Below are 17,737 nucleotides of genomic sequence, written 5' to 3' on the forward strand. Positions count from 1 at the left end.
AGAAGCATGGACTTGGGCCCGTCTCGACTCTGTTGCCGGTATCCCTCTCATGTTTGACATGGCCGCAACTCGGTTTCCACTGCTGGGCAAACTACAGGTAACCGTGACATTAAGTCTCATCAGCACACAAGAACACCAAACACCCATCCATGGAGCGGAGATTATCGTCTATTTTCTTCGGTCCCGAGGCATCGAAGCCAACCAAAGAGAAGATGCTCGTCATGCATGAACTACCCGGTGGTTGACAACAGCTGCCAGACTGCCAGCATCAGGCAGCCACTACAGGCTCTCTTGTCCTTCAGCTTTTCTTGTGGTCGAGATAATGGTACACGTTGCGGATCATGTAGTATTTGAACACATTATATGGTACATAGACTTCGTGGCATTCGTGGGTATCTAGTTTTTCGGTTTTATTTCCTGTTTACTCGGTGATCTTGGCCAGAATCCTGCAACACGAGTCATGTCAGCGCTGCCGTCCTGCGGTACACAGCAGCCGATAATTTTGTGGCAGAAAAACTTACTCGCTGTCCCGGAAGAGGTGATACTCCTCATCGCCAACCTTGACAGGCGAGCCACCATACTGCAATCCCCACGTCAGCATCCGACTCCCCATTGTAACCTTCCTGTGATTCCATCCAAAACTCGAAGCATACCTGAGGAATCAGCACCCGGTCACCAGCAGCCACGCTCATGGGCACACGCTTGCCATCCTTGCCGAGGGCACCGGGCCCAACGGCCAGGACCTTGGCCTCGTTGAGCTCCTTGACGCTGGACTCGGGAAGGTAGATGCCGCTGGCGGTCTTGGCCTCGGCCTTGATGCGCTGGACCAGCACGCGGTCGAGGAGGGGGACGAGTGCCTTGATGTTGCGGAGTGAGGTAGCCTGTCCGAGGGCGGAAGCTCGTCAGCATTGATCCATTTGCTAGCACGGCACCCGTCGTGCCGAGTTCTTGGAGATAAAAGTAGGCTGCAATGTGGATGGTGCAAGCTCGAGGGCTGTCAACGCCAGCTTGGAGAACCACCACTCGGGTCTCTCGGCAGCAATGGATGTGACGGCGAGGTCATGTTGAATGTCTGTCGGACTCACCATTGCTGCTGCGGGGTGGTGTGTGAATGGGAACCGGTCAGGCGTGGTGCGTGGACAAAGAGCACGGTATAGGAATTGGTAGACGGAACAGTGAGTGGGAGAAAAAAATATTGGAAGACGGTTTCCTGAGAGAGGAAGCTCCGGATTTTTGAGGTGAATCGGAACCGAGAGCGGATCACGATCCGGGGAAAGAGCTTCGATAAACATCTAGAAAGACCTACCGCCAATTTTTTTGCCGGGTCCCGGGCGGCCGGGGACACTTGGCGGGGAAGTGCCCCACATTTTGCCAAGCCCGAACGCCATGATTGGAGCCGATGGTGAGCGACATGGAGGCCATGGGATTATACCAGAGGTTTGAACCATGCTAGTCTCGAGGGGGGAAAAAAAATAAAATAAAATAAATGAATAAATACATAAACGTCACTGCCGCATTCCAGACGATTTCCGGCAATCTTGAATGTTGAACTGTGTGTATTAAGTCAACCTTCGCTGAGGGAAGGCCTCGCTCCCTACGTATGTACCTTATGTACCCGGTGGTTACCAATGACCATGACAACCCTACCTTCAACCACGCTTCTAAGTCTATTTACTCCGCTGTACATAATCCGCTGTCTTCCTCATAGTCCATGATGAATTATCCCGTTTCCCCTTTCCCATCGCTCCAGCCTTGGTTCTGACAATGTCTCCCGTACCCTTGTTCCCATCCATCTATATGCACCATCCCAGACAACCAGACTTCGAGTCTCTCTCTATGAACCCAGCGACAAAACACCCAGCATAGAAGAATCGAATCCTTGAATGCGCCTTACCTTCACAGCTCCCTCAAGCTGTCTTATCCCTCTCATTCCACGCCCGACTTGATCCATTAACTCAGCTCAACGGCCTCTTTTTCCCCATCAAGGTCATACTCCTACCAATGGTCCCGACGCCACGCCGAGACACCCTCCCACTCTTTCACCGGTCCTCTTCCATGCACTAATAAACGTAGTTAATTCTTCGGCGGGGCCGGGGGTTCCAACACATGTGTGTGGTCCTCCGCATTAAACACCCTACCCCCTTCCTGCCGACAAATCACCGTGTTAGCCACCCACGGGTCATCCAAGATCTCGTGCATGGTCGCTCGCTTCTTGGGATCGAGCTCCAACATGCGCCATATGACGTGCCTGCTCTCCCGAGGGAGGAGACGGAGGATACGCCAAGGGCCGCGAATCACCTCTTTCTTTTCTGGCTGAGAGGAGGTTGACGATGATTGAGGCTGTGGTTGGGACGAGTCTTGGCTGTTGACCGCGGGGTTGGAAGTCGATGGTGTGCTGGCGGTAGATGTCTGGGGCTTGTCGGATTGACCGCTCGTCCCGAGATCATTCAGTGCCGAGGAAGAGCTGTTGGGCGGGAGGATGAGCTTCTTCGGGTCGTGGCCGGGGGTCGGCTCGGACGCAAAGAGTTTAAACGAGTTGTCCGACATGCGCGGCAGCTTCCAGGGGAATCGGCGGAGAGTCATACAGCAGTAGATGATGGCGAGCGACCAAATGTCGACGGCCGTGGGGTCGTACTTTTTCTCATCGTACACCTCCGGTGCGAGATAGGGGTCAGAGCCCACAATGCCTGAGATAGTCAGTCATGGCCGTATCATTGAGTGCAGCCGAAAACGCAACCAAAACTCACCAGATGCGAGCACGATACCCGTCTCGAACGGGTACTTGTAAACATGGGCACTACCGAAATCAATGATCTTCATGATGCCGTGCTCACTAACCACCACATTGTCGAGCTTGAGATCCCGATGCGCCAGGCCCATGCTGTGCAGGTATGTGACGCCGCTCAGGATCTGTAAGAAACAACAGCTGATCTCCTCTCGGGTCATCCTGCCGGTCATGACGATCGCAAAGAGGTCATAGGGAGCGTACTCCATAACCTCGTACCACTTGCCCTTCTCTTGCACAATATCCAGCGTCTCGATGATGTTCCCGTGATGCAGGGACGAGCCCATGCAGTACTCGGCCGTCAGCTTCTTCACATACTCGCGCTCCGACTCGTATGAATGGCGCGGGCGGAACTCCTTGACAGCGAACACGACGCCGTCTTCGGCACGCTTCATCAACCGGACCGACCCTCCTGCACCGGCGCCCAGAACCTTTCCTAGCTTGCCATACTTGGACGTGAGCCCGTGGTCGTCGCCGAAAGGAATCTGTGACGATTTGGAAGAGCCAGGCGGCGTCTTGCTGCTGGTAGACCGTATCGAAGGTGCCGGCGAAGCCGTCCGCTTCGATTTATTCCCTCCCAGTTTGAAGAAGCGCTTCAAGTCCGCCATGGAGCTATTCCTGCTGTGCGAGATTCCCTCGTCTGCCTGCCGCTTGTCCCCGAGCGCCCGGGACAGGTTGAGCGTTGAAACGCTGGGTGAGAAGCCCTGCTTCTTTTTCCGCTGGAAGACAAAACGGGATTCGATTCCTGTCTGAGCTTGGCGCTTACTGGCGGCATACGGGTCATCCGCGTCGCCCGGGGGCGGGGCATGGCGGGAGTAGAACTGCGAGGCGGTGACCGCCCGGGAAGGGCTACTGTCTCGGGACGGAGCCAAGGAGCTCGTGGGTGAGTTTGCGCCGCTTTCTCCTCCGCCGACTGAGAACAGCCCCCTCCGGTGACCGCCCAACGTAGTCCCGGGAGTCTGTGGTTCCCTGCCGTCCGAAGTAGCGGGCCTTGGGGAAGGGCGGTCTCGATCTGTATGCGGCACGGCGAGACGAGCTGAACTCGGCGATGGCGGTTCGTGAGAGGAGTCTTGAGGAGTGATCAGGTCCGGAACTCGACCCAGGCGATCCTGAGCGACATTGGGTTCTCGCTTGCTCTCGGCAGACTCGGTTCCTGCGGGCGTCAGAGGTGGTGAATGCATCTCCGGACCGCGGCGGCTAGCAGTGAGATACGGTGAGGCACGTCCTGCTGAACTTTGTGTTGGTTGGCGGCTCGGTTCGCGGGACGAGTCGTCGTTGGAAGGAGCCTGACCATCAAAGTCAGCTTAACGTCTTCCTCTTGTCAACAACAGCGAGACACGTCAGGGAACGGCAGGATTGGTTTTGTCCGAGACGAGCTCGGGCCGAGGTACAATCCCGTTCATGGGCGAGCGCGAAACAACAAAGAGCTGTCCACCATCGGGATCCATTGACGTCACCCATAACGGGAGCCGGCTGCTCGGAACCCAATAAAGACTTCTATAACATACCCTCGACACCGGTAAGGAAACTGGCTCGTAGGTGAAAATGCTCATCCTGCGCTCCTGCAACGGGCAGGCCCTTAGGCGCCTAGACAGCTCACGCATCTCGTCGCAGGTCGCCTGGCCAGTAGTGTCGGAAGGCGGAGCATCAACCAACGGGAGGCTCGTCGAAGTCGCATTGTCGGGGGCAATAGCTTCGATGGTCGACTTGAAGCGGACGGCTGGGGACGGCTGGGGACCGGATGAGTTGGACGAGTTCGACGGGTTCAAGCCGGACTCTGATGAAGACCAAGATCGTCAGTATCTATGTCGAAGCTGATTGTGCGAGTTCATTGGTGTATTGGCGTCCGTTGACAAAAGGCCTCAGAGTCGGACGAGGAGGGGCAACGAATCCGTATACGGCGTGGTTTGCTTACCATCGTTTTGAAGGTCCTGATGCTGGGGATTTGTCGCCGCCATGTTGAAATGGAAGGATGCGCTGCGGGTGCCACAGCTCGATGGCCTGGGAAGAAAAGATGCCGAGGATGGCCAGGCACGAAAACGCAGGCACGAAAAGATAGGGTAGAAGGCTGCGAAGTGATGAACGGCGAAAAAGCAATCTCAGACTAAAAGATGACGGTCCTTTGCATTGTCCGAGCCGAACGGTCGCGCCCGCGGCCACGGAGTCCCCGTTGCGAAATTTGGTGGGGCCGAGCTACTTGGCGGGTACTTTTCTGGCTTCAATCAAGGCTGGCGTCGTGGATGCTTTGGATGTTTTCCAGAGTACCTACCGGTTCAAAACTCAGGGATGGCGGTGGTTTGGGATGGTGCAGAGAGGTCACAACTTCGAGATTTGCATAGGTTCCAGGTTTTCCTGCAGAGGTCATCTTTGCCTCATCTACTTATATTCATCCATATGCATCAGGTTTCACCTTCTGCTCGTCGTCCATTTCTCAGCTGGAGGCTGCGCTACGAGGCATTTCCACTTCCAGAAGTGACAACGCGGGCGCGGGCGTGGCCGCCGTGGCCGTGGTTTAGCGTGGGTCACCCATTCGCGGATCGCTTCTTCCAGATTTTCTGAAACGAGCCCAACCGGGGAAACTTGGGCATTGGACCCCTGCGCTGGACCGTGACTGACGTCAACACAGAGGTCGAATTTATTTCTTTTGTCCTTTGTGCCAAAGCAGAAGAGTTGAACGACCTCTGGCGATATCACTCTCTGCCCTACGTTTCCCATGCCGATGCCCACGACGCTCGGTTAAAAGAGGGGACCAGGCATGCGGGAGTTTGTTCGACCCGAGCATCCCGAGAGACATCAATGGAAAAGTCCTTCCCCCGCGACCAGGCTGACTGAGGACCTTGAGAGATAACGTCCACGCGGCCGTCTGCCCCGAGCTTATCGGGGGATATAGCCATTGGATTGGCGCATCAATGTTAGGCAGATAATCCCCAGCATCATCGCCTCGGTGACCGCGCAATCTTCGCATGTCGATAAACACAATGGGCGATCAAAAAGCCATGGCTGTCGGGTCACTGGAACATGTGAAATGCAACTTGGGGCGCATCGGTTCCATTCAAATGCTCGGCCTAGATGTCGTGTCTGCAGACGTCATCCATCCTCCCTTCCGATGCGACAGTCCTGTGCCAAGCCTTTGGACAGCCCGGCGCTCTGTGGTCCCACTCTCCCGTCCCGATCCACCGCTCCCGGTCCCGGCCTCAACGCTCGGACGGCGGAGAGGGCGGACACATCTGAACAACCAAACTAACACCACCACCTAGGTACTGTAGGGTAAGGAATTTTCCATGTCGAGCTCTGTGATACAGCGCGCCAGAAAATTTGGCATTTAACATTGGGAATAGCCTCCAATAAGAATTATCACATGCGTAGCAAGTCCCAACCCATGCCGGTCTTCATCTTCGTCCTCCCCCCGATTGTGGATTCAGAGTTGGCCAGACAAATAGGCCATTGAGGTATTGTACAGATAATGTACATGCTGAAAGATGAGAGGGGTGATCCTCGAATCATCGCATCGCTAGACAATTCCCTCTTCCCAGCCGCTCTAGAAACAACCTAAACGCCCCTATACCTCCTATTCTCTACCACGAGCCTCACTTTCTTATGGAACGACATTAATCCCCATCGACTTCGCCTGGTAGATAATCGACCGGCAAAGCCCCTCCAGCGGCAACCCGGACAGCCGTAATTCGGATTGCTTGATCTTGGCAATTTCATAGATGTGCTTGAGGCTCACAGTCCCCACCGTCTCGTGTCCTGGGTTGCTGGCTCCTTTCCTCTTGCCCTTCTTGCCCACGGGCACATCGGCGGCATTGAGAAGAAGCCACGACGTCTGCGGTGTCCGGATCTCGAAGTGGAATGTCCTGTCTGGGCGGACCGTCACCCGCACGGGCATCGGGGTGCCGGGGATGATGTGTTGTGTCCTCGCGTTGAACTCCTATGGTTGGGTATGTCAGTGAAGCCGCTCAAACCAACCAGACATGGCATTCCTCTCACCTTGCAAAAGTCCATTGACTTCACACCCTTGCTACCAAGAGCCGGACCGACCGGAGGGCTCGGGCTGGCCTGGCCAGCACCGACAATAATCTTAACCACCTGGTCAACGCCGCCGGCGATGGCCTTGGCGTTTTTGGACATCTCGATCTTTATTGGGCTCCCGGCTCGGTCTTCTGGCTAGTAGATGCGAATGCAGTGCCAGACTGGCGGTTTCGGGGTTGTCCGGTTCGGTGTCGTGGTCCCGATCGCAACCTGTGATGGTGGCCGGCTGCGGTTCAAAGATGCTCCAAAAAATTGGGGTCCCACCCCGCCCCGGCTGGTGGTCAGCCACTTAGCACCAGCCACATGGATGCGAGCGCCACCCCCGGCTGTTCGGCGGGCCTCTTCCAGCTTGGTGGGTCGCAGGCTTGGATATCCGTGTAACGGCACGATAGCTGATTGGTCAGGCGTAGCGCTGCCCAACTTGGGTGCAAGCCAAGTGTCTGGCTCCAGGCGACTCGCATGTTGCATCGAGGGGTTCATCTGCAAGCGGTGAACGACTTTTGAACCACAACCTTCCCCTTCTCCTTTGCGACATCATCGTCCAACAATTTCTTGTCCAGTTCTATACCTACCTCGCTGTCTCTCCTTTACTTGAGTTCTTTGATACACTGACCGAAGACCCGTCACCATGTGGAAGTGGGCGCAACAAACGTAGGAACTGCCCCCCTCCCCTTGTCCCAATGTCAGCGGCAAGGGGCAAGACAACCCCGCGCTCTTCAAGACCAAAGACTGACACTCCGCCACTTTGCAGACTCGCCAATGTCGCGGGCACTCAGGAGCCCATCTACGGCCCTTCTGCCATCAAGTCCGTCGCCGAAGAAGCCAAAGAGACCCCGTACTCGGAACTCACCAAGGATGACCTGAAATGGCGGGCTCTGGAGTCGACCTGCGTGGAGACTCAAACATTCTACTTCATGGGTGACAACGGCCACCTCGCTTTCTGCCAAGTTATCTATAGCAATGTGGCGTAGGAGACCTCCGTGCTGATCGCGCCGACGAACAAGTCTTGTCCGCTGACTCCTTTGCCAGCGGCATCCGCGTTACCTGCCAGTTCAACTGCAAGGTCTTCTTCCTCGACGGCTCGAAGCCCCACCTCTGGTCCACGACGCCCCTGTCCAACCACGAATTCAGCGAAGACAGGACCGCCTTCTACGCCGATAATTGCGCCGTCGAGCTCTCGGAGGACGGGACCACCTACACCATCAAGTCCATGGCCGACCCCCTCGCCATTGTGAACCTGACCATCAAGCGAACCGCGCCCGGCTTCAAGGCGGGCAAGACTGGTACCACGCTCTTCGGCACCGACTTGTCCAACCCGTGGGGTTCGATGCGCCATGTCTTTTGGCCGCGGGGTGTCACCGAGGGTACCATCATGACCAAGGACGGACCGATCGACTTCAAGGGCAAGGGCTTCTTCTCGCACGCCCTGCAGGGTATGAAGCCGCACCACGCCGCGGCCAAGTGGAACTTTTGCAACTTCCAGGGCCCGACGTATTCGGCCATCCTGATGCAGTTCATTACTCCTCCATCGTACGGCTCGACCAACGTGACTGTCGGAGTCATCGCCAAGGACGGCGAGATTGTGGTTGGTGGTTGCGGAAGTGACGCCACGCATCTTGAATCCAAGGGCGACTCCGAGAACGACTGGCCCGAGCCAACTCATATCCGCTTCACCTGGTCCGGTACAGGGAAGGACGGGAAGCCTGTGGAGGCTGCCATCGAAGGCGCCCTTGAAGACCGTCTTGACAGGATAGACGTCATGGCTGAGGTTCCCGGCTTCGTCAAGAAGATTGTGTCTGGGGCTTCGGGCACAAAGCCATACATCTACCAAGTGAGTCGAACTGGAAACCCCATCTCTGAGAATTAAACTACTAACAACCGCGTTAGTATTCTCCGCAAAAGACAAAGCTGGCCCTCAAGCTCAAGACAGGCGATGAGGAGGTGACAGAGGAGGGCGTCCTCTTCACCGAAGCGACCTTCATCTCTGAATAGATGGTTTCTTCGTCGACAGGCCACATTGCTTTGGGTAGTCAGCCACATCGGAACGAGAGATCAGGATAGACGATCGGGACCTAATCATGCATGAGTCTCTTCTTGGCGCCGGTTTATTTTGCTCTGCGTTGGTTTCACTTCGCAACAAAAGGCCGGGGTCGAGTGGGAGAGAGTAATCCGGGCTTTCGGTCTTGACTTATTGCATACACTTCGTACACAGTCGGAGAAATACATAGACAACTTTAATTCGAATTTTCACATTATTGACGTATCTAAGTAGTACAGTCCGTTAACTTCCCGACATCCATGAGTGTGCTGTAGAAACTGGAAGACCCTGCAGAAGTGTTGAGCTAATGGGGTCCCTGAGACCTAAATCTCGTTTTCCGACATAACAATGCGTTCGCGCCCAGAGAGATAACGTCCGGGATTTCTCTCGCAAACACGTCTACTAGGTCGGCGTAACTGTGGTTCAAACTCCGATCTCAGAGCAGCCCTGAGCGGGTGGTTGTTTTGTTCTTTCCCATCTGGGATTTGCAACAGGCAACCCGCGCCCCACTTTCCATTTTGAGTCTCAACCCAAGTCGCGGCGGGCCTCACGACTCTACTTCGTCATCTCAACCGCTCCTCCTTCTCATCGAGGGACTTTGAGTTAAAGTTCTGCGACCTACAGTCAATGAGTTTTCTGCCTTTTGTCTGAACTTGTCCATTCCCTTGGTCAAAACATGCCTACGGTCTCGCAGCGCGGAGGCCCTGGTGGCCTCCAGAAGCGTTCGGCCATCGGCGGCAAAACTATTACAACTGCCACAAAGCGACATAGGTGTGTGAATCTTCACAATCTTCGGACGATCTCCCTGTTCCTGTTTGCTAATTTTCCATTCACAGGAAGATTGTCAAGGATTGCATCCGAGGCATCACCAAGCCCGCCATCAGGTCCGTCTGTTCCTAGCTCGCGACACAAGTCCAATGTCTCTGCTGCGCGCTTCAACTGCTTCATTTGAGTTTTCCACAGTCGGTCACAATCCCCACGTGGTTTGCAAAACGGTGTTTATTGACTTGGTCGGTCATTGTTTTCCGCCCGGCGGATGAGTCTCGGGCTGAGCCTCTAAGCCTTTGTCTGGTCATGTTTTCTTTCTACAACAGTTCATGATCAAACTTGTCGCCGTTTACTGCACGTTTGCTGCGCTGGGCGCACCTCAGGCTTATGAGCGACGTACTGACTGGTGATAATAGACGTCTTGCGCGGCGTGGTGGTGTCAAGCGTATCTCTACCACGATCTACGATGAAGCGCGTCACGCACTGAAGTCGTATCTCACAACTGTAAGTTCTCGGCCCTGTTCATCATGTGTTGTGAACGCGTATCGGTGATGCTGACACTCTCTATCTCTAGGTCATTCGGGATGTTGTCACCTACACCGAATACCGCAATGCGAAGACAGTCACTGTCAACGACGTGAGCTAACCTCACCGCAACTGGGTGCCTTTAGAAAGACCATGGCTAACCGCCTCTAGGTCATTTTCGCGCTGCGTCGGATCGGCAAGCCGATTTACGGTTTCGATCCTGAGACTTATGACCCAAGAAAGAAGAAATTGGAAGCTGGTATCCCTCCTGCCCGGCTGGCTAACTTCGAGGATGCGGAGTGAGGGGTGAACTGGCTTACGTGTTTCTCTTATCTCGGATATGATGGATGTCGGCGTTTGGGGTTTTGCCTTGGTTGTGACTGGAATGGCGTATATGGGGGGCACAATCATGGATGTCTAAAGGGTTCATGGTACATAGGTACATGCTGAATATACCCAAACAGGACGAAACAAACTGTTCTATAAGGTAATCAAGAGGTTAAGGATTTGAACGAATTACCCTGAGCAACCCTTTTCTAAGGGTTCTGGCCAGTGTCCTATATGTAGTAATTTCTGGTATGCGTGGTATCTTTGGGTATGTTGATATTAATCCAAGGTATCCCCTCATACCCCGTAACCGTGATCCAAACTTGACGCCGTATTATCCAAACCCGACCCAAAAATAAAAAGAGAAATCATGCAAAATGGTATCATCCTAATAGCCGGCCCCAAAGCACATCCTCCTTCCAAGAGCCTGCACCTCCAACCCGCCTGTTACTGACTGAGATTACCTCCTCCTCCTCCCCTCTTTCTCCTCTTTCACAATCCTCTCCAAACACCTCGCCGCCCTCATTTCTCCCCGCCTAAACGGCCTGTTAAACACCTCAGGCAACACCTTGACACTGTTGGCATGCTCGCGGGCAAACCCAACCTCGGCATCGCGCCCGCAGCGCTCGCGCGTAACGCGGACGGCTTCGCGGAGCATATCGACCCCCAGTCCCCGGCCGCGGTAGCCGAGACGGGTGGTCCAAGCGCGGATGATTCCCTTTCCCGTCGGCCGGGCCGAGCGGAGGGAGTTTTGCCTACTGTGGCCTTTGCGCCTGCCGCCTCCGGGGCAGGTGTTGCTGCCGCTGCTGGCGGAGGGGGAGCTGTTGTCGGAGGAAGAAGAGCACGACAAGGGCCTCTCCAGCCTCAGAACCAACGCCCCGATAATCTCGCCGCCGTACTTGGTCGCGAGCACGAGATCCTCATAGCCTCCGCCACAAGCAAGGAAATCCCGCCCCATCTTCTCGGCTGCACCCAGGTATCCCGAGGTGAAATATCTGATCACCAAGCCATAAACGGCGCAAGCAGACAGGATTGCGAGCAGGAACGCCGTGCCGGCGAAATCGCTGTCCGCATAGGCATAGTAGGTCCTCGAGATTCCGGCCAAGACGGCCAGCAGGGCAGCGAGAGGGAGAGGGTGAGTGGCAAGGTGGATGGCGGCTTTGTGCTGCTGTTGGACGATGCTGTCTGCGATGAGGCGGAGAGCGGCGGCCTTGTCGGCGCTGTCGGTGAGGAGTTCGAGGGATGGTGGCGGGGAGTCGTCCTCTGCGGCAAGGTCGTCGTCGTCATGGAGCGAGGCGGGGGAGGGGTAGCTCAGCGGGGAGAGGGCGATGAGTGCCGGCAGTGCCCGGGAGGGCGGATGCTGCGGCCTCAGGGTTGGTGTTGAGGTGGCCGAGGGGCATATTGAGTGTGCCAGCACCAGGTTGGCACGGAGGAAGGTCAGGAAGGCTGGTCTTGTTAGCCAAGATGTGTCATGAGAAGTGATTCAATATCGGTGATGTAACCGTGGGAGTGGGAGAGATGGGAGGTGCGGGGCTCGGCGGCGCACCGACGTCCTGGTGCTTGGATTGTGTGTACATAAGGCAGGGGTTGTAGATCAAACACGGCGACAAATGGTGACAGACAAGAGGAGGGGTAATATTGACATCTCAATATCATACTATACTGGTAGTAAATTGGCAAGTCGAGGGAGAGGAAACATTCTTGAAAGGGACCATGATAAGGATACAAGAACACAGGACCAGGAAAACAAACCGTCACTTACCGGCGCTGGTCTTGAGGCCCGGGACTGAGTTGATTCTCTCAACAAGAGTGTATGGCTGATAGCTACCCAGGTTGAGCTCGGTGATGACACCGATATGGGATGAGTTCGCCATGGTTGAGGGTTCTGTGAAGACGAGGGTTGTTTAAGTGGTGATAATAATGCCGTCGTTGTCGTGCACAAGGATGTAAAGGACCGGCAGCCACCGTGGGCTTGCTAGCTCAACAACCATCACCCTCGAACTAGAAGAAGAAGAAGCAGAAGAAGAGGATGAAGAAGAAGCAACTCGACCTGAGGTTGGTCTGAACAGAGCGTGAAGAAGATGATCGACGACAGCAGAGGAAGAGGTCGGCCTGCCGACGTTTAAGGATACCCGGTGAAGGGGGGGGGTCAACCTTGTCAGGACCTAGACCGTCCACCCCGCAGATCTGAAAAAAAATCGATGACAAGGTTCAGCAAACAGGGATAGGGGATGATAAGCGCACACACAGGCGAGGTGCCAGATGACGACAGTTTGCCGGGCGATATCCGTTGGCCGCGATGTGTGATCCTCCCGTCAAGCGTTGTCTTGTGCTTCCAATAGATAGCGGCCGCTGCCGATGCTCTATAAATCTTGCAATGCCATTCTTCCCCCCTGCTCCCCGTCACCCGCGCCTATGGATTTAACTACTACGTAAGTAGGTACATTCTGAAGTCGACATGCTGTCGCTGTCGTGCAGCCTGCATGCTCGGGCCCCAGATAAGGCTCCTGGCGACCTCCTCGACGACTCCTTGGAACCATGGGCTCGCGGTCATCGGATCATGGTCACTGTCATTGGACTCTGGTGGATGGGTACATGGAGGGATCAGATGCACTGCAACCCTGTCTCCAACCGCAGTCTCGACTGAAGTCCACCGCCCAACCACTCCTCCAGCCACTCGGGCTGCCCCACCTTGTCGCAAGCCCGGCCTCCTGAAACATTTCATCAGACAAGCAGCAGTGGGGTTTGCATGATGCACGAGCATCTTTTTGGCCTGGAGCAGACGCCGGCAAGCCTTTGTCGTCATCTTCAGCATCGAATCGATGTACTACTGCTGTATTACTCCATAAAGTTGAGACACTCGACAACGCGGCTCCGGGTTGGTGGGATATTCTCAGCTCTCGAGCACAATTTATGGAGACAGGCTATACAACATGTCATACCGAATCCTCATGCAAGCAAGCCCTGCCCTTGCGAAGATCTGCCCGTCCGTATGCCGCCAGCTCAGTCGCGTACCATGGTTGGCGCTGGATGCCCGCGGGATGCTAGAATAAAAAAAATCTGTGCCGTTCATGCATACCGACCTACCTAGGACTCCGGCTCTCAGCAGATATAACCAACTTCTACAGGACTAGCGCCTCACCGCTTGGGCCCAGGTTCCAGCCCAACGACGCAAAAGCCGTAGCACCTTGCCGCGTCCACGGCTTTTCTCGTTGGGCAACGACTCGAATGCCCTCGCTAAACATTCAGCTCCCGGCAAAGCACCGTAGCAATCGGCTCCTAGGTTGGATTCGGGCTGGGGACTCGGGCTTGGGCCAGGTTACATGCGAGCACCCGCGCCGGCGCCGTCCACGGCATCGCGAGGAACAAGAAACATTCACCATGTTCACGACAAATCAGCGGGCTTTCCAGCTTGTCTTGTTGCATGGGCCAAAAAAAGACATCGGGGGCCAGACTCTGGACTCTGGACTCTGGGTGAGAGAGACCCACGCATGTCCGTGAATGTGAGCGTGCCGACCTACGCTACCTCATGTCGGTGCTCATCGTCTCCCAAATCCAAGAACCACCGAAATGGGTGACACGCAGCACACGCGTCGGTCGCTGTTGGTGGCCGTCGTGTTGGTGATGGGCGGTTGCAGGAGGATGGTGTTGGTGGTGGACAAGAAGTTCCTTTTGCTCCTCTTTTCGCCCGGTGTGGGGGGACACCGGCAATTATTTCACTTCTACTCCCTATCCGCTGGGCAGGACAACGTGACTACCTACCATGTACAAGGCAGAGAGTCCTAGGTACGACTAGTGCTGAAATGCAAAGGTCTTTAAAGGCACGTACTACTACTCGGGGTAGGTAACTTCAAAACATCTGGGTCTCAACGGCACTGGGCTGGCAGAGGAAAGTCTTGTGCCGTTGAAACCGGCGTCCTGGCGGCTGTCGGCGCCGTTGTAGGTGGAATTTCTTTCCCTCAGCAGCCGGCCCAGCGCCGTTAGAGTCCGCGGCGGCTCACGGGTCAGCCGGGACCCAACGGAAAAGAACGGACCCCCACGTTCGCCGTGCTCTACGTGTTACGGATTCTCCCGGCGCCCTTTCATCCAGCTGACTCAGCTGTCAACCGCGCCCTGTCGCGCTCTGTTTGCCTCACCTGAACGGAACTCGGCGTGTCTTTTGGCCATCGCGGCCTCCTCCCGGTCGGAATACAATTTTTCTTTGCCTTGCTGAGCCTCAGGATGCCACATCGGATTCCGACTTCGACCGAAGAGACTTCGTTTTGAGGCACGTCGGGCTTGTTGTGGATGTGTTACCCCGATCCCGTTTGACGTCACTTGCTCTTAGAGGTTGATAACCCGATCCCAACGGTCACCGAGTATAAAGCGCAGAAGACGGGCGTGGTCAAGATGGCGGTTTCGTGGGAAAGTTGTAGAGTAGATTCGGTCAAGAACCGTATTCAATCATTGACAAAGGTCTTTTTGAGCCTCATTTGACAAGCACGTCTCGGCCTGGACTCAAGCATGTCCTTTGCAGTCACCAAAAACATCAGCGCTGCTAGCTCTCCAAAGCAAGCCGCACGACTCGGTAGGGCCTTGGTACCCTCCCTGTGTCACGCCCATATTATCGGGGTCGTGTACCCGGCCTTCATTCATATCCATCCCCTTCCTCTCCGACGTTCTTCACACCCGCAAAGCGCCCCGTTTGCGGTCGGGACACGAAGCTTTTCGACCACAAAACCCCACCAACTGCGAGCCATCTTTCCCCGGAAGGACACCCCGTTTGTGCGGACGACCCCTCCAGCATGGCCGCATCCTGGATACACCGAGGAGGAGCTCCTCGCTGTGACCCCTGGTCATCGGGAACCCAAGACAATGGGTGACTGGGTTGCGTGGAAGCTGGTCCGCATCGCCAGGTATGAATGGACCCTGGAGTCAGGAGGGAGTATTGGTGTTGCTCATCGACATGTACAGATGGTTCATGGACCGTGCCACGGGTATTGGCCGGGAACAGCAAGTTGACATGAAGAACCCAACCACCTCCGTCGTGGCAGAGAAGCCCCTGACCGAAGCTCAGTGGGTATGCATATCCTCATCCTTTTCCTTCCTTCAGTAACGGCCCAAACTAATCTTGTGTCTTCCCTCCCAGCTCGTCCGCCTCATCTTCCTCGAATCCATCGCCGGCGTCCCAGGCATGGTGGCCGGCATGCTCCGCCATCTCCACTCCCTCCGCCGCCTCAAGCGTGACAACGGCTGGATCGAAAGCCTCCTCGAGGAATCCTACAACGAGCGCATGCACCTCCTGACCTTCATGACGCTCTCCGAACCAGGCTGGTTTATGAAGACCATGATCCTGGGAGCTCAGGGCGTCTTCTTCAACGCCCTGTTTATCAGCTACCTCATCTCCCCACGCATCACGCACCGGTTCGTGGGGTATTTGGAAGAAGAGGCCGTGCACACGTACACGCGGCTGATCAACGAGATCGAGGCTGGGGCGCTGCCGAATTGGTCCGATCCCAAATTCGAGGTGCCTGAGATTGCCGTGTCGTATTGGCGCCTGCCGGAGGGGAAGCGGACCATGAGGGATTTGTTCCTGTATGTGAGGGCGGACGAGGCCGTGCATCGTGGTGTCAACCACACGCTGTCGAACCTCAAGCAAAAGGAGGATCCGAATCCGTTCGTGAGCGAGTACAAGGCCGGGCAGGAGGGCCGGAAGCCGAATGCGGCCCTCAAGCCGGAGGGGTATGAGCGTGAGGAGGTGATCGGGTGCTGATCCCATCATGGTGTCTGGTTTCTTTACTTGTATACATAGGCGTTATTGGTCGTGCGGTGTTGATTTAGCGAGAGACTTAGGGGCGGCGTCGGGATTAGACTATGTACTTGGTGATACCCTCCACTCTATCAACAACGGTCACACTGGGTCTCGCAGCATTGGGATGGGGAAATGGCGGTTATAAAACTAGGTTCGAGCTGGTGGCCCAGCAATTCTAGTTCTGTACGACCTTTGTGAGATGTTCTACGGGATGCTGTGCGCTGAATTGTGGGTACGGCGGGCAGACAGCTAGGTCCTCAATGATTTGAACTCGAAAGCAACACCTCAGACTGGGCCAAGGCCAGGACGAGTAGGGACAAGTTACGGGTATTACTTAGCATGACACAAGGCTGGAGTGTTCCACCATCCGTTGGATTGGATACCACCAGGTACCTATTAAGCTCCATCGACCTTGAACACCCTGTGGCCCGGACTACATGCCGACACAGGAAGAGAGTGAAACGAAGCGAATCATCTGGAGAGATTGGTGTGAGTATTCCGTATGGAAACGAATTTGTTGGGTTGCTCATGGGGTTGTTCGGGTATGGCAAGTCCTCGAGCAAAACCGGACTTTTTTGTTCAAGGGATTGGGCAGAAAATTCAGGTAATATGGTGTGAGCCGATCAACATCTGCTCCAGTTCACTAATGGTCAGCTACCTGGAACTCCTCGACCTTTCGTTTGTCAGAGGGCAGCACGTAACTAGGGATCAGGTCAGGTCTGTTGGGATCATCAGCGAAGGAACTTGTGTGTCTTGCGCTCAACTGATTCCCAGAGCCGTTCCTCATCTCGATTCATTTGGGCCAATCCACGAGCAGCCATTTTCTGATGTTTGAGCAATTGAATCCCTCGGATGAGCCCTAATTAGGGCTGCAATTTCGTCCGGCTTGAGGTCGTACTCCGTCTGCGGCTTTGACAGGGCTTGAAACTGGGCTTCGTACCCGGCCCCAACGTTCAATGTCGTGTTGTGTTGTGTTGGTTTGACGTGGCCGGCATAATCAATCAGGCCCAGGTTCCTTTTTACACGGGCGGCAAGATGGAGGAAAGGGAAGAAAGTGGAGTGTGAAGCAGCACCATGCCGTGTTTCTAGGTTCTTTGCTCGAGAAGACAAGGGTCTCATCATGTGAAGGAGAATGGAGGTGCAAGCAGAGCCGAGCAGAGACATTGATATGATTGGCTGGCCGTGTCCAAATGACCCCACTTTGATCCCATCCAATCCCGTCAGGTATCCCCCGCCCCGGGCCCGGGGCCCCTCCTCTTGGATGCTGGTGCCTTTCCCTTTCCTCGTTTGGGAGAGCAAGAGAGAGGGGCCCTTCAACCAACTGAGGGGGGCAGCTGCACAGAGAAAGGGGACGGCGGCTACGCTTGCAGCAGCAAGCAAACACCCGACGTCGAGGCTGGACTGGAGGAGTCAGATCGACTCGGGAATTGCAAGTTTCATCCAACGCTCGATCCGCGAAAACGACAATCCG

General features: G+C 55.4%; 8 protein-coding genes across 8 annotated transcripts; 4 read left to right on the forward strand and 4 right to left on the reverse strand.

Moving 5' to 3' along the window:
- Positions 1–421: 421 nt before the first annotated feature.
- Positions 422–1,088, reverse strand: VTJ04DRAFT_4131 (uncharacterized protein; the record flags this gene model as incomplete). The annotated part of the gene is made up of 4 exons (XM_069362108.1): positions 422–446; positions 522–580; positions 654–881; positions 1,086–1,088. The coding sequence occupies 4 exons, from the start codon at positions 1,086–1,088 to the stop codon at positions 422–424; spliced, it is 315 nt and encodes a 104-aa protein (XP_069219087.1).
- A 512-nt stretch (positions 1,089–1,600) lies between these two features.
- Positions 1,601–2,064, forward strand: VTJ04DRAFT_4132 (uncharacterized protein; the record flags this gene model as incomplete). Its single annotated transcript, XM_069362109.1, has 3 exons — positions 1,601–1,695; positions 1,751–1,826; positions 1,903–2,064. 3 exons carry the CDS (start codon positions 1,601–1,603, stop codon positions 2,062–2,064), a joined length of 333 nt encoding a protein of 110 aa, XP_069219088.1.
- A 9-nt stretch (positions 2,065–2,073) lies between these two features.
- VTJ04DRAFT_4133 (uncharacterized protein) lies at positions 2,074–4,743 on the reverse strand (the record flags this gene model as incomplete). Its single annotated transcript, XM_069362110.1, has 4 exons — positions 2,074–2,687; positions 2,748–4,071; positions 4,294–4,562; positions 4,701–4,743. 4 exons carry the CDS (start codon positions 4,741–4,743, stop codon positions 2,074–2,076), a joined length of 2,250 nt encoding a protein of 749 aa, XP_069219089.1.
- A 1,637-nt stretch (positions 4,744–6,380) lies between these two features.
- Positions 6,381–6,916, reverse strand: VTJ04DRAFT_4134 (mitochondrial 54S ribosomal protein uL11m; the record flags this gene model as incomplete). Its single annotated transcript, XM_069362111.1, has 2 exons — positions 6,381–6,716; positions 6,776–6,916. 2 exons carry the CDS (start codon positions 6,914–6,916, stop codon positions 6,381–6,383), a joined length of 477 nt encoding a protein of 158 aa, XP_069219090.1.
- Positions 6,917–7,445: 529 nt separating this feature from the next.
- VTJ04DRAFT_4135 (uncharacterized protein) lies at positions 7,446–8,809 on the forward strand (the record flags this gene model as incomplete). The annotated part of the gene is made up of 4 exons (XM_069362112.1): positions 7,446–7,468; positions 7,569–7,784; positions 7,847–8,648; positions 8,705–8,809. 4 exons carry the CDS (start codon positions 7,446–7,448, stop codon positions 8,807–8,809), a joined length of 1,146 nt encoding a protein of 381 aa, XP_069219091.1.
- A 722-nt stretch (positions 8,810–9,531) lies between these two features.
- Positions 9,532–10,451, forward strand: VTJ04DRAFT_4136 (uncharacterized protein; the record flags this gene model as incomplete). The annotated part of the gene is made up of 5 exons (XM_069362113.1): positions 9,532–9,626; positions 9,692–9,739; positions 10,040–10,127; positions 10,198–10,260; positions 10,320–10,451. The coding sequence occupies 5 exons, from the start codon at positions 9,532–9,534 to the stop codon at positions 10,449–10,451; spliced, it is 426 nt and encodes a 141-aa protein (XP_069219092.1).
- A 484-nt stretch (positions 10,452–10,935) lies between these two features.
- VTJ04DRAFT_4137 (uncharacterized protein) lies at positions 10,936–12,349 on the reverse strand (the record flags this gene model as incomplete). The annotated part of the gene is made up of 2 exons (XM_069362114.1): positions 10,936–11,921; positions 12,238–12,349. 2 exons carry the CDS (start codon positions 12,347–12,349, stop codon positions 10,936–10,938), a joined length of 1,098 nt encoding a protein of 365 aa, XP_069219093.1.
- A 2,980-nt stretch (positions 12,350–15,329) lies between these two features.
- On the forward strand, positions 15,330–16,227 carry VTJ04DRAFT_4138 (uncharacterized protein; the record flags this gene model as incomplete). The annotated part of the gene is made up of 3 exons (XM_069362115.1): positions 15,330–15,370; positions 15,429–15,534; positions 15,604–16,227. 3 exons carry the CDS (start codon positions 15,330–15,332, stop codon positions 16,225–16,227), a joined length of 771 nt encoding a protein of 256 aa, XP_069219094.1.
- Between the last annotated feature and the right edge of the window lie 1,510 nt (positions 16,228–17,737).

Source organism: Mycothermus thermophilus, assembly GCF_041956435.1.
Source record: "Mycothermus thermophilus strain CBS 625.91 unplaced genomic scaffold VTJ04scaffold_3, whole genome shotgun sequence".
In the NCBI taxonomy this organism is placed as follows: Eukaryota; Fungi; Ascomycota; class Sordariomycetes; order Sordariales; family Chaetomiaceae; genus Mycothermus; species Mycothermus thermophilus.